Source organism: Epinephelus lanceolatus, chromosome 5 (assembly GCF_041903045.1).
Source record: "Epinephelus lanceolatus isolate andai-2023 chromosome 5, ASM4190304v1, whole genome shotgun sequence".
NCBI classification, from domain to species: domain Eukaryota; kingdom Metazoa; phylum Chordata; class Actinopteri; order Perciformes; family Serranidae; genus Epinephelus; species Epinephelus lanceolatus.
This window is the reverse complement of record NC_135738.1, coordinates 34,543,528-34,569,830: the sequence shown is the minus strand read 5'-3', so window position 1 is coordinate 34,569,830 and position 26,303 is coordinate 34,543,528. Positions and strand designations below refer to the sequence as shown.

General features: G+C 39.9%; 2 protein-coding genes across 3 annotated transcripts in view; both read left to right on the top strand.

The window, feature by feature from the left end:
* Positions 1–1,137: 1,137 nt before the first annotated feature.
* Positions 1,138–19,814, top strand: ferry3 (FERRY endosomal RAB5 effector complex subunit 3). 2 transcript variants are annotated; one of them, XM_033634082.2, is made up of 14 exons: positions 1,138–1,210; positions 1,686–1,874; positions 2,573–2,718; positions 4,867–5,048; positions 5,670–5,769; positions 5,999–6,123; positions 7,978–8,084; positions 8,272–8,469; positions 8,823–8,951; positions 9,711–9,779; positions 9,933–10,135; positions 16,028–16,085; positions 17,086–17,153; positions 18,350–19,814. In XM_033634082.2, exons 2-14 carry the CDS (start codon positions 1,694–1,696, stop codon positions 18,440–18,442), a joined length of 1,659 nt encoding a protein of 552 aa, XP_033489973.1. In that variant the 5' UTR covers positions 1,138–1,210; positions 1,686–1,693; the 3' UTR covers positions 18,443–19,814. The 2 variants fall into 2 exon arrangements, with proteins under 2 accessions (XP_033489973.1, XP_033489972.1); XM_033634081.2 differs by having other exon boundaries at positions 1,140–1,210; positions 1,683–1,874.
* A 2,783-nt stretch (positions 19,815–22,597) lies between these two features.
* The window catches only part of LOC117261737 (solute carrier family 45 member 3), a 44,670-nt gene continuing 40,964 nt past the window's right edge, over positions 22,598–26,303 (top strand). The window contains exon 1 of the mRNA XM_033634193.2: positions 22,598–22,700. The gene's annotated coding sequence lies outside the window, so the exon portion shown is untranslated. The remainder of the gene's footprint in view (positions 22,701–26,303) is intronic.

Sequence of the window (26,303 nt, the reverse complement as noted above, 5' to 3'; positions counted from 1 at the left end):
AAACAAATAAATATAACATAAAATAAGTGAGTACAAATTTAACAAAAAAACAAAAACAAAAAAAACAAACACTTTAACTATCTTTAATTACATTTTAGGTCGATGAGGTGTTGAATATAAATATATTAGAAAAAAGACAGATACAAAAAGGTGAGGTATTTGATGTATGTTGCTCTTGTGTGAGGTGTGATGGCAGTTATATGTTTATGTGTGAAGAATAGAAATAAGTTCAAAAATAAAGATTCAGCTTAATTGATCTGGCAAACATGCATCTAGTAAACTGAGGTTCTTATAGTACACTGTACAAAAACAAAACACAAAACAAGTTTACGTTAAAGATCTAAGATTTTTTATGCACTCATTAGGTATATTTCTCTCAATTTGTGGTCACAAATTTGTAAAAATCTGTGTAAACACAGGTGTAACATATCAACATGTGGATTACACAGCATCATTATTACACAGATGACAACCCAATGACACAGATGTCACAAGTTTTAAGGGAGCGCGTCGTTGTCATGCTTACTGCAGGAATGTTCACCAGAGCTGTTGCCTGTGAACTGAATGTTCATTTCACTGTCACAAGCTGCCTCCAAGGCTTTTTTCCCCGTTAATTTGTCAGTACAACCAACCAGCCTCACAACTGAGGATGATGAGCATGTAGATGAGCGTCCCTAAGACACTTTCTGATACTCTGTACAGAAATTCTTTGGTTGTGCAAGATACACGTTTTTATCTTTATTTTTTTACTTTTATAAATGTATTTATTGTAAATACTATAGGTTCTGATCCACACTCCACGCCAACTGGTGGCGGTAATGGACCAAATCATTAATATTTTTTAAAAAAAGAAGACGGTACTGTTTTTGCTCATCTTTAACCAGCAGGGGGCGGTAGCGCCAAAGAAAAAACAAAACGCTCTCGTAAATTTAGTTTTGGGTCATTAGATTCGTCAATCTGTAAGTCTGTTTTGTACGTTAAAACGAACAATACAATTAAAAATATATACGATTTTCCACATTATCGATCTTTCAGACACATATTTTAGCAGTTCTGATGCTCAGCTAAATACATAATTATTCACAGACCAGCCTCGGTGTCGCGAAAGTGCTTCTGCCGTCACACCGCTACATCCTGATGCAGTCAGCTGACTGAGCCAAACAGCAGCGTTGTCTGTGCCACAGGAAACACCATATTCATTCATTCTCAGGTAAATCTGCCTCTTCTAAGATTTATATGTTCACCAAAACAAAGCAAACAGCCATCTTCAGCTAGGCATCTCTACGACAGAGTGTCTGGCTTTTATTATTTTTAGCTTTGTACCTAAACGTTAGCTACACTGTTAGCTAGCATTGAGCTAAATGTACATAACAGGGTAAACGTAACTGAGACTTAGCAGTGATAAACTATTGAACATATTGATTCTAGCAACTGGAAAACACTTGTCATTTCATAGCAACAGTTTATAAGGAAGTGATGAAGTTGTCTTGTTGTTTGTACTGTTTAGGAACGCTGTTTCTTCTGTTGGTTAACACTGACATGACAGTGAGAATGGTGCTAACAGGCATGTCTGTGCTGATGATAGACTTCCCTTTTTACATATTGTTTTTTAGGTTGTTGACGTAATAATAAATCATTACACTCTCAGACAGTCATTCACACCGTTGTCCCTTATTTATCAGCAGCAGCAGCCATGAAGAAGACCAAAGGCAAAGCGAGCAGTGCTGCTGAGAAGGAGTTTGTGTTTGAGTTTAAGGCAGGGAGACACAACTGTGTCCTCAAAGTGCCTCTGAGGTTTCCTGTTCAGGAGAACATCAGTGACCTCCATGGACGCCTGATGCTGCTGCACAAAATACCCTGCTACATTGAAAATGGTGAGATTGCCGCTCTGGGTAAAAGAATGAAACAAAGACATTATTTGCAGACACTAGCCTTATACTGTATAGCTTGAACACTTGAGCATTTGAATGGGGAGACTTGTCAGTGGCCTTAATTTGATATGGCAAGAATCTCTCCAGCCAGGCTCCATTGATGGCAATATCACCTTAACGAATCATTGAGAATGATCAGTATTCTTATCTGCAAGTGACAATATTTATCATTATGTCCTCTTACAAAACGCACCAGAATTGAACAGAACAGACGCTAAACTGATCACTTGTGACTGCTTAAATGGTATCTTTAACTTCTCAATTTAAACACTTTAGTGCTATATTCTTTCAAGTGGTAATTTCAACATAATCTGTCTTTAAATAGGCATATTACTGTGGATTTAAATTCCCTAAAACTTGAGTAAAAAAAAAAACCCCAACATAATGCAAAATGGTTATTATCATAATTTTTGGTGTTTTTTATTGGGCCCTGTAACTACTCGGTAACAACGCCCCCTAAACTTTTTCCAACCAAATCTACACAGCTGGACAAGAAACATCAGATTCTGTTTATTTAAAATGACTCCATTCAAATAATCTCTCTCTACATGTCTTGCTGTGAAAGAGATGGTATCGTCAGCATGGCGTAGACATATTATAAATGACTGTTTTTTGCTGTGTGTGCGCATTTCCTCTTGCAGAGCTAAAAGCCTCCCTTCTCAACTTTATTGAGAGTGAGACCATCTTGGATTATGACAGAGAGGCAGAGCTGGCCCTGCAAAGACTCACGACGGGAGATGTAGATGTAAACCAGCTCACAAATGCGTGGACCAGGTCTTACGTAGAGGTGATGAAACATTTTAGTATGTCACTATGCCTAAACACTGGCTTTTTTTTTTTTTTTTTTTTTTTTTTTAAATAGATACTAGTTGCTTAGAACACAGGCTCTCATATCACTGTCCATAGTGTAATCATGGGTCACTATTGACAGATTCAGTGAGTCATTTATTCGAATTTAACCACATTGCCCATGATTATGATGGAAGAGGTTGCCATGGTACCTGTTAAAGCTAAAGTTAAAGCTGAATACTCTTTTTTGCATGAGTTAATTATGTGCAATCACTGAATTTACACAAAGTTGTAACTGTTGTGGACTAAAAATAATAACTTTATTGGTAAGATATAATTAGTTTGGAGGATAACGCCACAAGTGAAAAAGAGCCTGTTTGTTTCAAGCCCCTGTGACTAATCAGTGTCCTCAATGTGTTACATTTAAATATCCAGTTTAGAATTACTGTCTATTACAAAAAACGCCTTACATGATTTTCACTGTTATTAAGAAACTCAAAGACTTCAAGAACTTCTTAACTTCTCTATCCTTCAAAAATGCTGTTTTATATCATGATTATATTTGAGTCTGTACACACATTTCTAAAAAAGCTTTAGCAAGATATTTCTGTGAAAAAGGTCTATTAATAATGAGGACAGCATGTTTTATTCTTGGCAGGTGTTAGTTAGGTTAATTTCAGAAACTGGCTGCTCAGCCCACCCTGATCGTATATCCACTACTCCATGTTTCTGTAGTATCACAGCAGAATCAGGATCCGCTTTATTGCCAAATAGGTTTTGTGTAGACAAGAAGCAAAAAGACAAAACAAGAAGTAAATGCTATTAAAATATCAAAAAATACTATTTAGAAATATATACACAGTGTAACTGTTTAAATGAAAGAGCTAGGCAGGAATGTGCAAAGATGAGCAATATTTCAAGAGTGTCCTTGAGTGCTCCTGCTCACTTCGGGGCAGTCATGGATCATTAAAGTAATTTCAACAGAAGTAGTGCAGTGCATCTGCAAATTGATTATTCATGAGTTCCTGTGAAAAAAATCTCATTACATAAGCCTGCGTGCTGCGTGTAATGTCTCTCCATTGTGCTCGGTTACACTTTGATGCTTTTCTTCCCAAAGATCCAATATGTGGTGGCAGTTGCACAGATGTGAGAGTGGGTCATCACTTTTATATTATGGACCAATACAAAACAGGATGGTGACATTTTTTTGTTTTCTAATTAAACTAAGTCTTCTCACCCACACTTTTCTTTGATAGTTAATGTCTCAGGTATATCATTGGGAGTCCAGGAGTCTATACCCTGCTGTCACTTGCCCAGGTGTTTATAAAAAGACAAGGACCGCCTCAGCTCGTGTCGTGAATCCCCCCCCCCCCGACCTACTGCACAGGACCAGCTAACCGTTTGCATTTTATTGCAGTCACACAAAAATACACATGGAAGCTTTCCAGTATCCGTCGTGTTTGTGGCCTGAAGATTCCTGAGCCCGTATAAATAGAGGAGTTTCAGATTCTAATACTGTTCTGTTGCTTTACTAATTATGGACGGGGTACTTCACTGACCTGGTTTACTGAGCTGAGCAAAACATTCAGAATGTGTTGACATTTCATTTGCTCTTCCTCTTTTGACTTCCTGTGGCCACGGGAAATTTAGTTTCGGCACTTTGGACTGAAAGTCAGCATCTCACTGGTCACTTTTATTCTCAGCATGTTCAGCAGGTCACCATCACCCACAATGACAGATTCCGTTTGATAGAGTGAAGCAAACCATCCCATGTGGAATGCTATGAAAGTGCATCAACAAGAATATAATGGGGTGCCCATTCGCTCACCTGGTAGAGCGTGGACTCCATATACTAAGGCTGTGTCCTGCAGCGGCCTGGGATCGATTCCAACCTGGGATCCTTAGCTGCATGTCATCCCCTCCCTCTCCCCCTCTCCTGTCACCCTTCACTTGTGTTATCAAATAAGGGCAAATGTTGACAAATGTTTTTCATGGTATTCATGGATTCATGAGATAATAATCTTGTTAATTTAGACCAAAAAAATAATTCATTACACCTCTGTAGAACGCACAGCATGGTTTGTTGTATTCCACTTGCAATTACCAGTCTGAAAGAGTTCTTTTCTTTCTTCCATGACTGTTTCAGACTACGCTGGAGCACGCTCGACCCGAAGAACCCAGTTGGGATGAGGACTTTGCTGGTGTCTACCACGAGCTCATCCACTCCCCTGCTTCAGACACTCTTCTCAACCTGGAGCACAACTACTTTGTCAGCATCTCTGAGCTCATCAGTGAGAGAGACATGGAGATCAAGAAGCTGCAGGAGAGGTTGGTGTTAGGGATCATTGCCTGCGGGTTTCCTGCACATACTTTATTCATATTTTGGTTTGGTTCATTTGGTCTGGACCAAGATTTAAGCAAAAAAAGTGCATTGTTGCATAGTGGTTCTGGTCCACTTTAAGTTCACATTGACTTTTTTAAAGGGGATATTTACAGTGTGATCACTCCATTTCACTTGATTTTATTTGTCATTTGAGATCCGTAAAATAGAGGAGGACATGTGCCCAATACACCCTTTGTTTTAGGCCTTTTGTGCTGATAGTTAACAGATGTTTTTGTATAAATATAGGCTGTACAGATTGGAATATCTGTTTGTGATCAGCAGATGAATGTGTCTTTGTCTCTCAGTGGTTTTTGGGCTTTGACACTAACTTTACTCTTTGCTTTTTAGATATTTCCATTCACTGCTGATCTTCACATTTTAGGTTTGATTGCTAAGTTTCAGTTTACACTGGAAGCTAAATGGAGAACTTTTTTCACTTTTGCCTTTTTAGTCTCATCTTTTTCTTAAGCCATCCATCCTTTGGTTTTCTCAGTTTGTGTTGGACCGATATTTCAGTCACCTGTCATCAATATGGGTGATATAGTATCTCTTTTTCCATCTGGCAGGCAAGCAGCTGAGATGGACAAAGTGATGCATGAGCTGGGGAATACTTTGAGCGACCAGGATGTAAATACAGTTGCCTCTCAACACTTTGATGCTCAGCAGGTAAAAAAAAAAAAAAAAAAAAAAAAAAACTTGGGATGCTCTATAGTAGTGTTAAAAGCAGGTCCACCTTGATCCCAGTACAAAGTTATCATCTCACTGCAGACATATCAGGAGATCCAGTTAGTGAATTTTCCATTTACAAATTCAGATTTGCCCTCGCCTGCCCAGCCAGAATATGTTGTTGTTATATTTAAGTTCCTCAGTGTTTGACTTTGTCTTCTTTGAGCAGGTGTTGGAGAACAAGTGGGCCAGTGAGCTGAAGCAAGTGACCGGTATTCAAAAGCACGAGTATCAGGAGTGGGTCATCAAACTACACCAGGACCTGCAGAAATCCACCAACAGCAGCCAAATTAAGTGAGTTTACCTATATGTGTTTGTCTATATACTCAGACTGTCTGTTAACATTTTGTATTTGTCTGTATACTGAAGCACAATATGCACAGCTGCTATCTCCAGACTTACTTTATACCCATATGCACCTGAACAGGCTCTTTCAGTTGTGTGAATTACTCTGTCAGATCTCGGGGTAAAGCAATAGTCGATGCAAGATAATGAAGGCTGGAGTCAGGTGTGTAGCTGCTTACTCTTGTTAGGTAGAAAAAGAAAAGCTGCATTGCAGACACGGATGAAAGCAACGTACAGATGCAGCAGCTCCGAGCGGTATTGTGAAAAGGCAGCGACAGAACAGCACTTTTTGATCTTTAATCACTGACAGTGTGGCTTTGGTGCAGAGGCTTTGGCTTGTCTGGGCTGTGTTAAAGTTCAGCTTAAGTACTGTGATTTAGCATGGAAGTAGAGTGAATATTAAAACACTGGTCTCACAGGGTGATTTAAAGAGGGATCTAAGCAAAATTGACAAAATGAAATGCTTTAAAGGTCCAGGGTGTAGGATTTAGGGGGACATATTGGCAGAAATGGAATGTATAGTAATCAGTAGGTTTTCTTTGGTGTAAAATCCCCTGAAAAAAAGAATCATAATGTTTTCATTACCCCAAGTGAGCCATTTATATCTGCACAGGCAGTGGATCCATGGAGCATGCCATATAGCACCACCATGTTTCTACAGCAGCCCAGAATGGATAAACCAAACACTGGCTCTAGATAGGGGGCGTTTTTGCGTCAGCCTCTGCAGTTACAGGAAGAGACATCTGTGGATAATTCAGCTCCTGCTAAGAACAAACAAACAAAAAAAAGCCTAAATGATAAACATTGAAGGAGGAGTTCACATTTAGCACTTTGGATACGTTTCAGCAAGTTGCAATCCACAGTTCTCACAGCTAGACGCCACTAAATCCTACGCACTGCTCCTTTAAACATCCCTGTTTGTGAATTTCACTCTGGAAAGAGTCTCACTGAGTCTTAACAAGAGGTCAAACTAACCCTTAACTAACAGGATCTCAACAGCTGCACTTCCGCTAATCCAAAACCCGACGCGTCTGCCGGCCCTTTGAAGTGCGGACTCCATTTACATAGAAATTGAAGTGATTACAAGAGGTCAAAAACTCATCTTAGTTTGACTGATGTCAGCTTTGTAGCATCAGTTATGACTGGCATCTTGGGAGAAGAGTTGGGGGGAAAAAAATAATCATAGTTAACAGTAATGTGGACCCGCAGAGTGGTGGTTTAAATTCAGGTCCTACCCTCCTTCTGCATATATTGGATATTTCATCAAAACACAGATACCACCAGGACCTGTATGCTAAGAGCTTCTCAGACAGTGTGCTGACCCTGCATCATTTTTTTTAATGATGAATATCATTATCTTGTTATGTGTGGGTGGAACTTTGTACTTCCACATCAGCACTTTGAACACTTTGTAAATATGCATTTTTAAAGCTGTAGCCATAAAAGAATCAGGTTGTATTTTTGATTCCTTTGATATTGTTCTTAGTTTTTGAGACTTAAGGCATGAGACTTGTATAATCACATAGGTACTGCATTATTTCTTGTTTTATGATATTTATTGTCCAAGAAGAAGCCACAAAAAACTGCGTCAAAATGAGCAGGTGGCTTCTTTTAAAGAAAAAAGTGAATGTCTTGAGTATGAAAATCGTTTTAGAAAATAGTAAAATATTATGTCTGCTTGCATGTGATAAAAACTCTTTCGTTACTGTCAGTTCTGTCTTTGAACCTACAAAACACTCACCAGATGTACTGTTTTTGATAGATATCTTTACTGATTGATTCGTTTGCGTGATTGATTTCCAGTGAGGAGATTAAGGTGCAGCCCAGCCAGCTGTCGGAGCTGGCAGATTCTGGAGCCAGGATGTTTGAGGAGCAGCCTCAGCTGGAGGAGAGTTTCACCATACACCTAGGTGCTTGTCTTCTCACATGCTCTCCAGATATTTGTACAGTTTTGTGTCAGTTAAAACATCAGTAACTGTGATCATAAAACATTTTGACACAGTACAGATGTTAACTGATTATTTCTGATTAATGTGTGCCAGTACCTTAGTGCATTTATTGAATATACTGTATATGTTATAAATCTTTTGTGATCAGGAGCACAGCTGAAGACGATGCACAACCTGCGGCTGGTCCGGGCAGACGTGCTGGACTTCTGTAAGCACCGGCGGCACGGCAGCGGTGGAGCAAAACTAAGGCGGTTGCAGACTGCACTTTCACTCTACTCGTCCTCGCTCTGTGGTCTGGTGTTGCTGGTTGACAACAGGGTCAACTCCTACAGTGGCATCAAGAGAGGTCAGGGGAATTTTTTAGTGATCTAAACAGAGATGTTGTCACTTGAACAACCTTGTTGTTTTGTAGAAAGATAAGACTTTGTGTTTGGCAGTAGTGCTCTGTCAGATTTTTGCACCTGTGAAGTTTAATTTTGTGGCCCCACTTGTGACTCTTTACTGTGAGAATAACACTGTTCTTTCACCCCCATTTTAATGGTTTATTCAAAGACCAGAGCACACCATTCACCTCTTACTTTGGATTTTTTTTAAAGAGTTGGAGTACAGTATAGTGAGATAATTACAGAGATAAGCCCTGGCTGGATTTTAACTTTGGCTTCATGCATCATTACATCACTGGCCTATTCTATGTTGCAGACTTTGCAACTGTGGCGAAGGAGTGTACAGACTTCCACTTTCCCTGTCTGGAGGAGCAGCTGGACGAGGTGCAGCAGGTGGTGCTGTATGCCAGAGCCCAGCGGAGCAGCAAGCAGAAAGAACAGCCTGGTTAGTCTTTTTGGCTGCTCCGTTACGGCTTTAATGTAGACCAAATATTTAAAGAGGATTAGAAAGAGAAAGGCAAGACTGGTGAGACCGTGGCTTCCATGAATCTCATCCTGGACATACATTTCACCAGAGAATCAAAAGCCTGGACACAGATGCTGCTGAAGAAAATTGATTAGTCTTTTTTTAGCCAGCTATGCATTACAAAATGCTTCACTAATTATGTTATCCATGGCCCTGTTTAGCAGCGTCACAAAAACACGAAGCTACGAGTAGTTGTACTACGTTATTCTCTAATTTACCCAGTTTGATATTTAGCAAGACGAGAAGAGCACCTGCACAGTGTAGCTCTGATTTTGTCAACAGGAACAGAGTACAGAGTAAAATTCAAGCTCTCTTCAACAGAATAAAGAGCATACATGACTGTAACAGGGTTGCAGTACAGAAACTATACACTGCAAAGCATTCCACAGAGTAGGAGAATGTGAGCAACATGCCAGCAGTATGAGACGGGGATTAAATAGTCAGGAAGTAGAAGACACTTTACATTACTGCTGCTGCATTGACGGAGACTGTCCAGATCCTTATCACAGCATGTTGAGTGGTTTGTAGAGTAGAGCTGTATATAGAAACATTCTTTCTAGGTTACGAGCCTTTCAAGGAAAGTCCAGCTGCCATAGCCATGAAGTGTCCTTATGAGATATTTTGATCAAGCTTTTTACATTCTGGTTTTTATTGTATGTTTAATGTATATGCTTACAGAGATTCCGAGGAATGGAGGGGACGATAAGAGCAAAAATGTTGAAAGAAATCCATCTAACATCTTACCAGGTAATGGATGTCACTATATTTTGCACATAGACTCTTGTTCAGATTAATAGAGCAAAATAATCACAGTTTTATTGAGTATTCTTATTCGACCACACATATAATGAATACTGTTTTCTTAATATAACACACTGTACCTGCTGCGTCTTCTTCAAGGTGAGTTTTACATCTCCCGGCACTCCAACCTGTCAGAGGTCCATGTTGTCTTCCACCTTTGTGTGGACGACAATGTGCGTTCAGGGAATATCACGGCCCGGGACCCGGCCATAATGGGCTTGAGAAACATCCTGAAGGTCTGCTGCACACATGACGTCACCACCGTCACCGTCCCTCTGCTGCTGGTCCACGACATGTCAGAGGTAAGAGTCGCCGAGAGCACTGCCAGACGATGTTATTACGTGCACATTCTTTCTCCACCAGACTCCACACATACTCACACACTTGATAAGGATTACAAGGATGTAATGTGATACCTACTTCAAAGGAAAAAAATAAACCCAATTTGAAAAGTCAGTATCCCCGTGTTTGTTCAACAAACATAAAGCGAGTCAGCTCGCACAGTTCTGTCTTTCCCCTTCTCCCAAACTACACAAGTTAACAAGACAACTTTGTACGGCTCCAAAAACAGTGTCAAATGTCAATCTGATATCTCCTACTGAAGTATAGTCAGGGAGAAAGTACAGTACATAAAGAGGTAAATATTTGAGTTGGACAGTGCATTTGTTTGGCTACCAAACACTTGACCTGAACAGATTACAAAAGTTAATTACTGCCAAATAGCTCTGTATTAAATGGTACTACAGTTACCTTCAGTGAGTACAAAATTAATTAAATTTAGGGTACCCTAGTTACTTAAGTCACTTTTTCACTGCACAAAAAATCAGCTAACATTTGTCTTTTTAATGTAACGGGAAATGGCACAATCAGCATTCACATACACATTCAATGACTCTGCAGTAGTCACAGGTATTTATCATAGATTTTAATAATAACTAGATACTGGATTGCAAGATGGTGTCTGTTTATTGCAGTGGAGTTGCTCTCCTGGCGCATACGCCAAAAAAGTTTCTAGCTTCTGGGTTTGCTTATACACAGTGGGTCTCATTCATGAAACGTGAGCAGAAGGAATTTGTGTGTAAACTGTTCACAGACGGAAATTTACGTGCATGTCCGCATTCATCAATATTTTAGTAGCTACTAACAAAATCTACTCTTGCTCCTGACCACTTGTAGTGCTTGTGTAAATTTAGTAAAGCACATAAATATTGCTTGTCACTATTGGAAATTACAATTTTAACTCGTATTGCGCTCTGTTATGTACACAATACACAGATGCCTTTGAAACACTAAACATGACAAAATATTAAAAATATAACACATTTAGTTAAATTAGTTGGCAATTAGCAGGTTTAAGATCCAGATTAGGTTCATGATTGTGAATTATCTATGTAAATCGACTCAATAGATTACACATTCTTTCTACATGTTGAATGATGATAATAAAAATAGCCGTAAGGACAGCCGGATCACAGCCTTTTCGGGCTCGGGGCAGGGGCAGCAGGAGCAGCAGGTGGTGGAGCCACGAAGGAGCACGCGCCAGCTGAAATAATTATTTGAGACAACACGTTTTTTTTTTGTTTTGTTTTGTTTTGTTTTGTTTTGTGGCTTTTTGATCATTTGAATGAATAAATCTGATTTGAAAAATGTTTAATTTACGTTGTATAAGACAGAGCTTTAGGCCCTTAAGATTCAAATAATTTGAAGATGATGCATACAAAACTGCTGTAGGCTATATGTTAAAATAAATGTTAAATAGCTCTACATTCCGACAACCATCACTGATTTAGAGTTTATCCATTACGCACAAAACATCTCTGGTTTCCCGTTCCCACTTCATTCAAAACCCCACAAATGAATCTTCTGTTTGTTTGGTGACCGCTGTATTTTTTGTGTGTGTGCTTATGCGTTTCTTTGCCTCCAGTTTCATATCAAACCATTTACGCTTCACCTCTGACATGGTTCTTTGTACTACAGACACAACATTAACAGCCTCTGTTACCTCCCTCCAGGCCTTCGCTTTGCCTGTCCCTGTCACACCACTACTAACTGAAGAAAATCAAATGTTTTTTCTTAAGTCCACTTCACCTAAAATTATTTTGATCTCAGCTTCGGAAAAATTATTTTTTCTTTCTCTCTCTTTCTTTCTTTGCGCCATGACTGACATGTCGACTGGATGCACCTACACCTCCTTATATGGTGGTCATTGGATATTCATGGGCGGGGAGTTATGCTAATTGCTGATTACCGGGAGCGCGCTGTCACTTTACGATGGATTGGCATTCATGATCATACACACGTGTTTACGATCAAATCTGAGTTTCCCGCAGCGTTCCTGAATCCGGAGTAGGTTTTTAGTAGAGTAGGCTTTTATGTGCAAATCTACACAGAGATTTACTCACTTTTCATGAATGAGACCCAGTATACACAATAGTGCCTCCTCTTCTGGCTTGCCCGCTATTTACTGCTCAGCTCATAGACTTTACATTGTGATGATGTCACAGATTTTTAAATTACTTTTCTTAGCTTGAGGAAGGTTTTACAAATCTAAAACCTCCATTGATCAAAAATTTATTATAGAAAGCAGACTTTGATATAGTGACAAATATTGTGTCGTTGTCCCAAGAATTAATGTGATACTGTATCATGGTGAAACTAGTGATGCACACCCCACATAGAAAGCTTCATAATTGACCTTGTTTGCAGTTTGAGGTTTTACAGCTCTTTTACAATGGTGGTCCCTGGAGAAAATGCTTTTTTTTTTTCTTCTTCTTCTTCTTCTTTTTTTGTTGCTGCAATACTGTGAGTGGCCACTGGGGAAAATTGGCTGCAATGCTGAGCATTGTTGGAAACACAACACCTGAGTGAATGCGCTAATTTTAGCCCCTTATCCAGTGAGATGCAATGACGTGCCTCCACATCATACCGTCCATCTCTGCCCAAGCAGTGCTCACACATCGTTCTAGATTAGTCTGCATTGAGTTTGAGAGAGAGACTGAATGAGTAAGAGAGGTATGAAAAGAACTAACCACTCAAAAGTTTTCACAGGCCTCATGCTGCTTTCTACATTTTACTAACCTGTTTTCATGCCTGTCTGTGACATTGAGCGTGACATGCGAAAAAAAAATCATACCCAGAAAGACATACTTGTCTGCAATGGGAAAGGAGTCTATAACCTAGTTTTAGCAGGTTTACTTGTGTTTAAAAAGATAGCGTACATGTGCTTATTTTGGTGTAAAAGTGGTATTAGTGTAGTGATTCCCATTCAGGGGCATTTGTCCCCTAGGGGTTTTAGAAAGTACAACTTGATTCAAAAGATATAACCACACATTCAGCCAACTGTGACACCTAAATGCAACGTATTGTGACTCAGAGTGCATGGAAAGCTGGCAAGAGAGCAGAAACATCTAAACAGTTCGCTAGAGGTAATGGATAAACTGTTGAAATAGTTAGCCGATAATAATAATGGTTTAATGGTGGAAATCAGTAGTTAAAAATAATGGATAAACGCATTTGGCATCTATGACAGACATAACATTGCAAAAGGTATCCTAGGTTATACCTTTTGGTTTTGTCCCAAGATTGTCTCTTTTTGTCAGCTTACCTTCTCCTGGTATTGATATTCAGATTGAACTTGATCCTTGTATTGCCCTCTTTGGTTGTTCTGAAGCCTCTCTTGCATTGCCACATACTTTTCAGAGGACCCTGGTGGTAGCAAAGAGGATAATTCTTTAGATAGCTCAGGGAACTAGTTTCAAGGATACATCTTAAGAGAGCTAGAAAAAAACACATTTGTTTTGTAGAATAATTTCAAGAGCACCTGGGGCCCGTCTATTAGCTAAAGTCCCTACTGAGTGACACCAAGTTGTGTTGTTCTTAGCTATTTTTCCTTTCTGTTCATGTAATAGGCTAAACATTGTTGTACTTACCCTGTCTTGTCTCTGTATCTATCCCTGCTCCTGGATTAATCGTAAACTAAACCAGCTTTCTGTCATTCCAAGCGATAGTAGTATGACTGCAAACTAACTTAAGCGCTGACAGGCCTGTGCTTAGGTTGGTGACCTCCCCAGAGTTCAAGGGGCAGGTTTGGCTGCAGACAATCACCTTAGGCGCTGATATGGAATTCTTGTTGCTCAACAACACTTCAGGGGGTACACTCAGCATTTGAACCATCATCATTGGTCTTGTGCTTCACTGTTAAGCCACAGTAGTGTGTGATTGTTTGTGGTTGAAGGTGAAGAAAACTTACTGGCCACACAAGTTTCTGTGGCGCTAACTGATGGCACTGTCACAACTTCTTCCCTGTTTATGCACTGCATCCTCAGCTGCGGTCTGGCTTGTCAGGCACTGGCTGTTAACTCAGCCTACAACTTAACATTTCCCAGGTTTAAAAGCAGGAGGCCGAAGTAGAGAGTCGTGAACTCTTCTGTTTACTCTGAGTATATGTACAGCAGCACTCTGTACTTACACAGTAGGGGAGAGTAACAGAGACAGCTTTCAGTGACTGATGAACTGAGCCTGAATCAAACAGAGGTTAGGCAAATATCCGGTCACAATAGGGTGGATGTTGGATAATTCGGCCTGTTGAAAAATAATGGAATTGGGATTTTCTTCAAACCTGAATAGCAGCTCCGTCTTAGTTCTTCAGCTATTCAAAATTAAACTTAATTAACTGAGAATCCCAGAAGATGGGAAGTAAATTCTCATCAAGCCTCTGTCTGCAGTGCACTCATGCCACAACATGCCCAGTGCAATTTTTCTTCTCATGTCTAATCAAGAGTCTTTGTTTACATAACTGAAGACATCCAACTTTGAAGCCTCAGGAACCAGAGGAACTTTAATTGATAGCTTCTGGTTCCATCAAAACCTCCCATCTGTGATCTTTTCATCTTTTAGTGGAGATGCTGCCTGTTTGTACAAGCCTATTCTTGTGTTTTGGCGTTGAAAACGACTGCCAAAGTTTGTCTAGATGAACTGCAGACTGTAATCAAAACACAACAGGGCTGTGCCTCGTTTTCTTATTTTTAGATGTTATTCTTTTTTCCCATGAGTTTGTAAGAGTTTAAGGGGAAAAGGGACACAGAAGAATTGCTTAATAACACTATAATACATGTTTAAAAAGTTTGCAGACAGGAAATTAAAAACTCTGTCAACCAATTTAGAGTGCCAGGGTCCAGACAGTGACATTTACACAGTTTTGACAACTGTTATGTCGCCTCAATTGCTCGGCAAAGACCACAGCTGCCTTAACTGCTCCTGTGAACAGCAACCACCAGCCCTGCACTGGTATCAGCCTCAGTCATAATAAAAAAAACTATTGAGTGTACTATCCTGTTGTTTATGTGTCAAAGACCCATTGCTCCAACCTACACAGTTTATCTCCAGGGCAAAAAGGTTAGTGGGTGACGCAGTTGACGCAGGTCTAAACATGGGCCGCGATGACACCCCTGCCTCCGGTTCATGGATCCAGCTCGGTGACTTGGCATGGGTGTAACACATTTTTAACTGGGAGTAAGGCTATGTGCGTGTGTGTGACTGTGGCTCTACCTATCTGATGCTGTGAGTAAAAGTTGACTGCAGAGATGACCGCCTGCTGAGGTCACTGTGTGCAGCAGCATGGGAACAAACGCACTCAAAACTGAAGGGAGATGAGAAGTGTCAATGCTTCACTTAAACATTCTGTGTGCACATTCAGTCACCTGACAGGAGACTTTGCGTGTGACCTAGTTAATCGGTAATATATACAGTATCTAATTTGCATACCTGCGTAGGACTCAGACCCCCTAAGTAGGTATGTGTAATGTATCACAACTTAAACATCTAATATGACTCAGCTGCAACACCACCAACACAGATTGCTTGCCCCTTTTTTTTTTTTTTTTTTTTTTTTAAACACACAGAAAACACATGCACATATATTGGAAAATCACAAACAAAAGATGTATGTGATGTAATACACAGCATGGGAAAGATTTAAAAAAAAAAAAAAAAACACATACATGAACGAATAACTGAATAGCTTTAATGTAAATTTCTTCCAAGGTATATGAAAAGCTGCCAGTTTAGCAAAATCAATCTTCATGTCAACAAACTAACAAGTATATTATACTCTGAACTACTTTTGCTGCACATTTTTTTTGAATGCAAACTAACAAAACAATTCAGTGTGCTCAGTTCTCTTGTCATCTCTGCAGGAGATGACCATACCTTGGTGTCTTAAGAGAGCCGAACTGGTATTCAAATGTGTCAAAGGTAAGATGGACGTTTGAAATTATTTCAAGTTAAGACATTATTTTTTGAGCTATTATTCCACCCCCAACACACACCAACACTGTTAAAACAGTCATTTAAAATGCACTTTGTACTGTCCCTATTTTGCTGTGTATTCTGTATATTGTCATAGGCAACCACCCATAGGTAAATATCATGATTTGTGATTAGGTCTGTCATGATAATTACATTATCGACTTATTGAGGTCAGCAAAAATGATCGAGGGTCATTGCACTTGTGTTTACATGCGTGTTTGTTTTCATGAGAATAGCACCAACATTTTAGCCAGCATGATGCCAGAATAAATAGCAGGGTTTTCTGGACCATTATGAGACCTCGAGGCAGCGCCTAAGCAATTTTTCACAGCACCTAAATCAAATAAACAGAAAGAAAACTATGCTGGAACATGTTTTGCTGCCATTTCTGATCAAATTAAAAGTTCATTGCTCTTTGAAAGGGTGTACTTGCATTAATATGCCATTATATTATCATATCAGTGGCATGAAATGTTATTAAAATGACAATAATAGCTTTTATCACAATATTTCACGGACAGTATGACATCCAACACAGCTAGTTATTGTGACGGGCCTACTTGCGGTGAGGTGCAGTTTTTCCAAAAAGATCTGTCAAGCCCAAGTCTCCTGAGTTTTAAAACGACATGTGTTTTCATTCCCTCAAAGTCAAAGAGCAAGGTTTATTTTTGTAGCTGAAATACTACTTTAAAGAGAGAGAGACTTAACACTGATTGTATTGTATAGTTTCCATAATGCAAAGCTGATCAAAAAATGTAATATGTTGTAACTAAGAAGCAAAACATTCATATTGATTGGTTTAAACAGTTACTCTCTGGTTTAAGAGGAAGACAGTCTGGGTTAAGGGAAGTAAGATACACAGAATAATGCAATTACAAAACACACTGGACACATGGACAGATAGATATTTGGTATGTGAAGTACTTTCAATCTGTTTTATTTGCAGGCTTCATGATGGAGATGGCCTCATGGGATGGCGGAATATCACGCACAGTCCAGTTTCTAGTGCCGAAGGTGAGAACAGAATGAGCTATTTATACTTTTTATTTCTCAACTCTTAGCTCAGGTGACACACAATTATCCTTTGAGCGATTGCTCGCCAGCAAATCTCTGTACACAGAAATGTATACTCAAAGCCTTGCATGTACACAACCTCACAAAAGGCACACCTGGCCTTGCACTACATCGCTTTGAATGCAGGCGGAGAAGAGAGAGTGTTTGAAAAGCATGCCATAAATGATAGATTATAGAGCTTTAGGCTCTCTTGACCAGTGTTTACACTGCTGTGATAAAAAAAGAAAGCTCAGAGACTCAGCCATATAATTGTGCGATAAGCAGTGGGATTAACGTATGGCTTTTCAACACTGAGGCGTTATCTTGAACTTACTTGGATATCAGGTCTAACCTTATTTTAAGGTAAAAGTTAATGAGGAAAAATGTTCCAGGTTGAGCTTCGAAGCGAAGGTTTTCTGTCATACTCTCAGGCAGTTTTGACCTCAGCGCTGGATGAAGCTTAACTGTTATCTTATTTTGGGCTTAGCTGGATGTTGTATACCTATAGCTTTTGTGGTTTGTCGGGAAGGCAGCAGAGCTTATAGCAGGATCTCATGTTGACAGGTTAAGATGATAAAAACCAGCGGCATCAAAGGGCTCCGACTGTATTGGTTTCCTGTCAGCTACGTGCTCAGGCACCATTCAAAATAGCACCTCTGAAACAACATTGTTTTCTGTGCCTCAAAGAGACACGGTGGCTAAATATACACTCTGTGTTTGGGTGTGGATGAATGATGCGCAAATGCTAAAGATTAATACTTAACATTCTTATTTGACGGGTGGCGATCCTTAGAATGACACGGTATGTTTCCCCTGTTAAAATCACAGCTGCTGGAGCTCACATTATTTCAGCATCTCGACTACTGTTCCCCTTAGGGGAGAAAAAAAGTCCTTGTGATGTTGAACCAAAGGGCACTGCAGGGGCTGTTAACACTTGGCTGTACACAAACAGTCCAGATGTATGTTTTGTTGTCATGGGCACAATTTCAGCTGGGTTTAAAAAAAGGTTTCATTGGATCCCTTCCATTGTCACAGCATGGACTGAATATGTGCATACAAAAGGTTTTTTTTTCCCCACATTAGAGCTGCACAAATCTCAGTCCCTCGCTGCTCACTAATCCTGCCTGTGTCTGTGTGTGTTTTTTCTGTATTGACAGAGTATCTCAGAGGAGATGTTCTACCAGTTGAGCAACATGCTGCCTCAGATCTTCCGCGTCTCCTCCACCCTAACTCTCACCTCAAAGCACTGAAGGATAGAGATGCACCACATCGCATCCTCAAGGCATTCAAACTAACAGAGCTCAATTATTTTAATAATTATGCAAAAGTTATATTTCTTTGTTGTTGTTTTTTCCAGGAACTGATTAAAGGAAAGGAGATTTGATGAAGTAGCACATAGGCCCCATTCATTAAAAATGGGGTCAACATAATGCGGTGGCATTAAAGCACTTACAATAGAGGTGCAAAAAGTATTTTAAATGAGAGGAGACATTTGTATGCAGTTGGTGAGCCTTGTTATTTTTGCATCTTCCAAAGCAACATACGATGTGAATACGTCTCACTGAAAAAGGACTGGATTCAGTGGCTCACCAAAGCAGCTGCTGCAATTATCATTTCAAGCCTCCCGGGCGCGGTTCTGGTGACAGAGTTTTATGGCATCATGACATCAGCCGCTGCTGCTGCAAGTATTCCAGTTTTCCCTCAAAGCTGCGACCTGTAACTCCCCGCACGCACGTTCGAGCTACAGCTTAACGGAGGATGTAGTGTCGCGTTTGTGAAGTCTTTTTTTAACTTGCTGGTACAGAGTGAAAATGCCACCAACGGAGAAAATAATGTAAATGTGAAAGCAGTTTTGTTTACTAAAGTGATGAAGCTGGATGGAAACAGCACGGGCAATTAGACATATGTGACCTAACTGTATTAGCAGCCATGCTAAATGTGACTTTTATTGTGTTTTCACCACATGTTAACATATAAATGGATGTAGTAACAGTATATTGATTATAAAAAAAAACATCATAGAGCTCCACTTTAAATCAGTTGTTAGTTTTGATGGACAGCATGAGGTCTGTATGAACACTACATTTCATCTGTTGAGTGTTCACAAATTGGTCCTAATGTATGATCACTCAGTTCAGCATTGCATGAGATTTAGTGGTCTAAACTGAGAGCTAATTGGCTTCACAGTTGGGACTGATTTATCCAGAGAGAAGTGACATAAACTTGGCTCCTCTAGTCCCGAAGACAAATGACGTTGCTGCTGAGATGAGCAACTCGCAGGTGTTTTTATACTGCATTGCAGTGAGTTGTAGTGAGGATCACACTTCGTGTGAGTGTGTGTACACGTGTGTGGTCCCTCCCCTCTACCTCTGTAACAGCAGATGGCACTGTTCCTAAAGACAAAGATGTGAAAAGAGTGACTACACAGGCGCTTACACACCTTTTTTTTAGTAGAAGAGATAAAGTTTAAACAAGCTGCCCATTGAAATTCATCTCAAATGGTAATGTGTCTTCAGTGGTAAATGTTTGTCAAATGTGTCGAACATTTGAACCCAATCAGATGTATATTTACTGTATATGTTTACATTTTTATGTTTTAATAAAAAAAAAAAAAACACCTCACCACACTGATTTGATGGAAACTCTTTACATAAGTCAGCATAAGCTCATGAGAGACTTTCACATTTTGGCTAATAATGCCCCCCCCCCCCCCCCCCCCCCCCCCCCCCCCCCCCCCCCCCCCCCACCCATGCCAACAGTGATACACTTCTAGTGGCATTTGGTTCAGCGTTTTATTTAGTGTTGATGGGTTATCCACAGGCTCATAATCTTTCTGAAGTTAATAATCCATGTCATTCATTGGAATTACATTCCTCCTACATCTAATGGTGGCCTATAAGCCATTTCAGACAGACTGAAATCAATTCGGCTCGTCAGAAAGTTTGCCACAGCCACATTCAGCGGTGGTATTAGGAAGATTAAAAGAGTTGAGAGTGCAGCAATCAAAGCAAGTTGCCATCTCCTCTTTCAAGATAAACAAGAAGGCCAACAGCCCTGAGAGAGTTATGAGATCTAATAGCTTCATGTTGAAACCTGCAACTGTTTATATCACACTGCCATGCTGAGAACCCACAAAATTGTAAGAATATGTATTGCTGAGTGTTTGGCATTCTCAGCATTGGTCTCAGTGGCCTGGAGTGTTGGGTTTCCTTGGGAAGAGAGCGCAGGGTGCCGATTTAGCTTGACAGTCCGCCTCTCCCTCCTCTCTCAGCACTGTACACATGATTCACAAACATTCACAAACTGGACATGAAAAGTATTAATCCTTTTAGAAGTTTTCCCTCAAAGAAGGCACGCTGAATTAAACGTGGAAAACAAGACATTTGTTAAAATCTGTTCTGACAGTACTGAAACCCAAGGCCTTCCTCAGTCATTGGGGATGTCCTTTCACTCAAAGCCACAGAAACATGACCACAGCACAGTCATCTACAGCATGTCATAGACTCAGTGGACAATTTGAGGGGGTATGAGGGGGAACACCAGCCACCTTGTTAGCAAAATGAACAAAATGCATCCCCCTTGTTAACCTGCCATCCCTCTCCAGGTGTGAAGGGTTGTTGAACGTATAGTTAAATACCTTGATCATAGGAAGGGCTGGATGGTCTACATACCATAAAGTGTTCGACACTGTGGTGGTGGCATGCCACATTCATCAAAACAACGCCATTTACGCGATGCCTAGATGACTACGCTCACAGGCCTGCTGCAACCCCACCAGTTCAAGTCAAATGACACAAAGGAACCATGACTGGATATTTTTTATAGCTTAAGTAAACATGCTTTCTTTTTCAGTAGGCTACATCTGTTGTAGCAGTTGTCAGTTTCATTTATTTTCTGTTGGCTGCTATGTTTTTCATGTGTTGTTCTTGTATTTATGTGACATATTCATTTGATTAAAAACTTTGAGAGTCATGACATGTTTCATGTCGTAAAACTGGCCCACGCTATGCCTCATCTGATTGTGACAGCATGAGTTTCAGTGTCTGTTGATCGTCAATAAACGCTTCTGTCTTAAATTAAAGAAAACATTCATTTAAATTCACGTGATTAAGTTATATGGGAAATTTAGGAAAACCATAGTAAAGGCAGAAAGGAAGATGCAATATTTTTATTTCATATTTCACAGCACTTACTGTGGAGTGTTTCATGACATCTTTCATGAAAGATGACATGACAGCTTTCAGTCTATTTGACCTTCATCAGAGCATACATGCATTGTATTCATACATTGTATGCTCTGATGAAGGTTGAATTATCCAAAGCTCAGCAATAAAGTGAGACACTGCATAGATGTAAGTGTGCGGAAATCTTTTTCTACCAATCTGGACTCATTGATGTTTTCAGTATCTTGCCAAGACTGAGCCGGGTGGAGTGGTAGCTATTCTGGATTATGACATCTCTGGGAGAAATACTATTTATTCTCACACATGAAAATGGATAGTTGTAACTTCTTGGGAAGCAGTAAAGTTTTCTGTGCCAATGCAAGTGTCTGGCTTACAGAGCAGAATTATTCAGTGATACTGATTTTCTCACCTAATTTAACTTGCCTGGGAGTTACAAGTCTGAGAAGTGGCGCTACACCAGCACTGGCTGGTAGGCTATACAATCTGGTAATCTGCAAGAATTAAAGGACGGTAAGTATGAGGGAACAACATTGTGATGACTGTTTTTTTCATCACAATAAAATCATGATGCACTTACATAAACAACATGGATCCAGAATATGATGCAACATAATACAAATCAGCTTTCCTGGTTATTTCTGCTTCATGCAAAGAACCAAGGCTATGATATTTGAATAAGCAAACTAAAGTAGAGATAGTACTTGCTTTGTGTAAGAAAAACAGTGGGGTAACAGTTGAGCTGTAGATAAACTGCCAGAAGAAGGATGAATGACAAGAGTAGGTAAAGGAAGTAAAAGGAAAGAAAAAGCAGTACAGTGAATTATAAGACACTTTTTAATTAATAATATTTGAAGCTATTTTAAGCATGACTAACACTTATTAGTTAATTAAACTGTTTATTTATTAAACTGTTTACAGCCGTTTCCTTCTAACGTCAGTTAATGGTACCGGAACTTGCTTATGTCCTTGCTTAACAAAATAAAAGCTTGTGTGACCGTTATGAAGCACTTTGAAAAGAACGGTAGAAACGTAAAAAATGTATGTCTTGTCTTAGTTTAGTGTCCAAACATCTTAAAAATTGAATTTGTTTAATTTTGTTTTATATGGAGTTATGTCCGTGTTATTCAGCATAAATCGCCCGTTGTGAGTGCTGTCGTCCCTTTTTTTCGAAAGCTAGCACCGGAAGGTGTAGCTGTAATTGTGACTAGCCTGACGGCGGTTGTCTCAGCTGGGTATCTGGCTCTCCTCACAAGTTGAGCAACAGCGGTACGTCGGGAGCGAGCAAGTTGCTGCACGGATTCCCCGGAGCTGCACTTAACTTGAGGTGAAGTTACACTTAAAGAGTGGCATTCTATAGAATAGTAAATGTATTTTACAACTACTGCACGTCTTCAACCTTGTTTGTTAGACACAAGTCGATAGCGGTTCTTTGTAACTTAACGGTCGCTGTGCGGGTTAAAACTTATTCATTGTATGTGGCTGCCTTACAACGGTTGTCCGCGTCGACACCGCAGACAACGGGTTTTAAATTTCGACCCAGACGTCGTCGTGTATGGCTGGTTTTGTGCTTAAAAATCCACACGACGTCAGAAACAGTGATTTCTCTGAGCTGAAACTGGAAGCGTGTGATTGTGTTTGGTTTGAGCCCGCAGCTGAAAGGTGTATGGTATGGTTAGCCAGGGTCCAGCAGCATGGTGCTTTCTGGAAGTTTTTCCACTCTGCGTCGCTGACTGCAGCTCTACCACCAGGCTCCCTTGCGCACACTGATGTGGTGCCAAGTGCCATGGTGGCAATAACTTTACAGGCTTACAGACCGATATAACCTTCTCTGTCCAAGCGAGAGCCTTAGTCTTAATTGGCTGTAAACATTTGGCGCTGTGTTGGCGAGAACTCCACTGCTTTGACACATGGATATATGGGGGTGGAGGCGTTTCAGGACACCCTGTTTGGAAAGTTGCTCCCAAACTCTTCCAACTGGCAGTGGCACTGAGCATTTTAGATGATGGTGTTGATTCTTGTTGTTTTCATACGCTGGTCAAGTATTCAGTAGGTTTCAGTAGTGTGAGAGGCAGCTAAGCTCAGATATGCTGATGCAGCTGTGAACACAATCCTTGGCAAATGAACGTAGTGATATTTTTGTAGTGAATTTAAGAAAGCTTAACAAGAAAACATTCTTTGTAAGCCTTCACATGTCTGTAGCAAATAGCTGTGCAGAAATTCCAGTTTGGATGTGTAACTCCTAGAACAGATGGGTTTTACTAAACAGCACTTCAGCGGTGGTTGTTGAAGATGTTGAATGACTCAGTGGCAGCTTCTGCGCTATTTCCAACCAGCTCTCTGTCAGAAACCTAAACATACTGGTTTAACAGACTACTCACTGACTGAGTCTCTCCTTGTAGTCATCACTGGGAACAAGTGTCAGAAATATATTTTTTACAACTGTAAATGGAATGACTGGCACATTTTAAAGGGGAACACCTAAATTAAGATTTCCAAAATGGTATTTCTACGGCCCAGTAAAGGTTAATTGATATTTGTGAACATGAGCTACTCCCTCTCAAAGTCTCAAACTTGTGATGCCATTGGGCACTAAGTCTGCAGCTGCTCCATAGACAATGAATGGGAGCCCAATTTAGTGGACCCATTTATTTTTATACCTAAATGAGCTGTATTCTATTGTAGCGTTCTCAGTACTGAAACAGAAAATGTACCCATGTACCCAGAACATTCCCCTGGGTGCTCCCAGTGTCATCTAGAATAGGGTTGCAACAGTATGAGATTTTTATGGCATGATAATCATCTCAGAAAATATCGCAATTTGAAAACGGAAATGGCTATTGTTGATTTAACGAATGGTCTATTACTATAATTGGAACTTACAAGTTATTGTTTGAAAATATAAGTTTCAATTTACATTTTTTGTTGTTTTTTTTACACAGCATTAATGCCAGGCTAATTGTTAGGCTAACCATGAATCCTTGTGCAATCATGAGCTAGTTAAAACTAAATTACATTTAACCATAAAGGCAAGGTGAACTAGTTATCCAACATTTATGTACCAATGAATCATATTGGCCAGTTAGCTGTATTATTATGCCAAGTGTACGGATGTGCTTGTGAGCCACAATGAATCATTTTATAACTTTGCCAACAAGAGACTCTGACACACTTTCCAACTTAGAAACCACTGCCGAAAGAGCAGAGGGTGAGGCTAACACACCGAGCCATGCTACAGCTGCTGCTGACAAGCGAAGATCTGACAATATTCATAGAATTATCTCAAGTGCAGCTAAACTTTATCCAGTATATGTAGTAAAGGTCCCTGCTTTGTTTCTCTTTGACCTAAGGGGTCCTTGGTGTAAAAAAAAATTAAAAAATTCATTGTCTGTGACAGCTCCAGACGTCATACTTGATATAACCACAAATTTGAGTTTAGCACCTCAGTGTTTGGATTTGGCAGAAAGTTGTTCATGTTTACTAATATTAATGAACTAGGAATAACATGTATGATTTTTTGAAAATGGCCATGATTCTCCTTTGAAATCTTGAATTAATCTTCATCTATAACAGTCTCAACTAATTGGGCTTTACTGCCTGTAAATCATTTTATTATTATTATTGATGATATCTAATTAAAGCATCTATTATTGGATTGGGGTTAAAATATGAAAGGAAAATAGAAAATAGGTGACACTGCACTGCTTTTGTGTCGTTGTTGTGGAGTAACTTTTTTATTATTTTGCTTACTTTAATCTCACTTTGTAAAGCGTCTTTCTAATTTTGATTCCTTTACTCAGGAATGTAAACTACATTTTTTTATTAGCAATCTGCAACATTCTTTAAAAGTTTCCATGTTTTTGTGTTTGAATCTGTTTTTTGGCTTGTACTAGACCCTTTGAGATTCAAAGCCCACATTAAGAAGGAAGAGGATCAAAAGGTTAAACAGCTCTAACCCATGACAGAGGGACTTTTATTGTCACCATGACCGTGACTCAGCCGTTACACAAAGACCTCTTTCCCCTCTCCATGGACCACTCAAGTGTGTTATTCATTCTACCCTGGAAAATAGACTCTTCGCTTTAGCCTGTTGACCTCGGCATCTCTTCTCTTCTCTTCTCTTCTCTTCTCTTCTCTTCTCTTCTCTTCTCCTCTCCTCTCCTCTCCTCTCTTCTCTTCTCTTCTCTTCTCTACTCCCTGTTTATTTCGTTTTTAACAGCCCTGCAACTTTGTTTTCCTGTTTAAAATTATTCAAACTCTAATTGAGTCCTCTGTTAGTCTGTATGAAACTAGTTTTCCATGTGAGATCCCTTGGGTGTACTTCGTTAGCATCATAATAAAGTATGACTACTAATGATCGGCACCTAACAGTCATTCTGATCAGAAAGGCTGATCTCAGAGCAGCCACATTTTTAGCACTAACTACTTGCTGTGTGGCGCCCCAGGAGGAGTTTGCGCTGCTCTCTGCAGAGCTCATCTGCTCCACAGTGATAGAAATGCTTCTTCGCCTAGGATGCTGTGGCTAGACCAGCTGTCTGTTCTCTAACTGCTTTCTGACAGTCTAATATACCCCCAAGCCAAGCGCAGGATAATCACCCACCGTCGAGGACACCAAGCTACTTAGGCAGACTGAAGGCTTTGCAGTTTTAATCAGTCGTAGGCTGTTTATCTCCAGCTCCGAGTGCTCTCTGTGCTTTCTGTGTACCTGGATTCTCAATGAATTACACTCGCCTTCTGCATATGTTTTTTGAAGACAGGTGGTGGATTATGTTGTGGGTGTGATTTTTACCTACCTCTTCCTAATGGGGAGGGCCCTAAGAGCTTTTTGCTGGAGGGGCTTTGGGTTTTTTTTTCTTTCTGTTAAGCTCTGTGTCCTCTTCAAAGCATTGTGAGCTGCTGTTGCTCTGGTATCATGTGTAGCCATGAACAA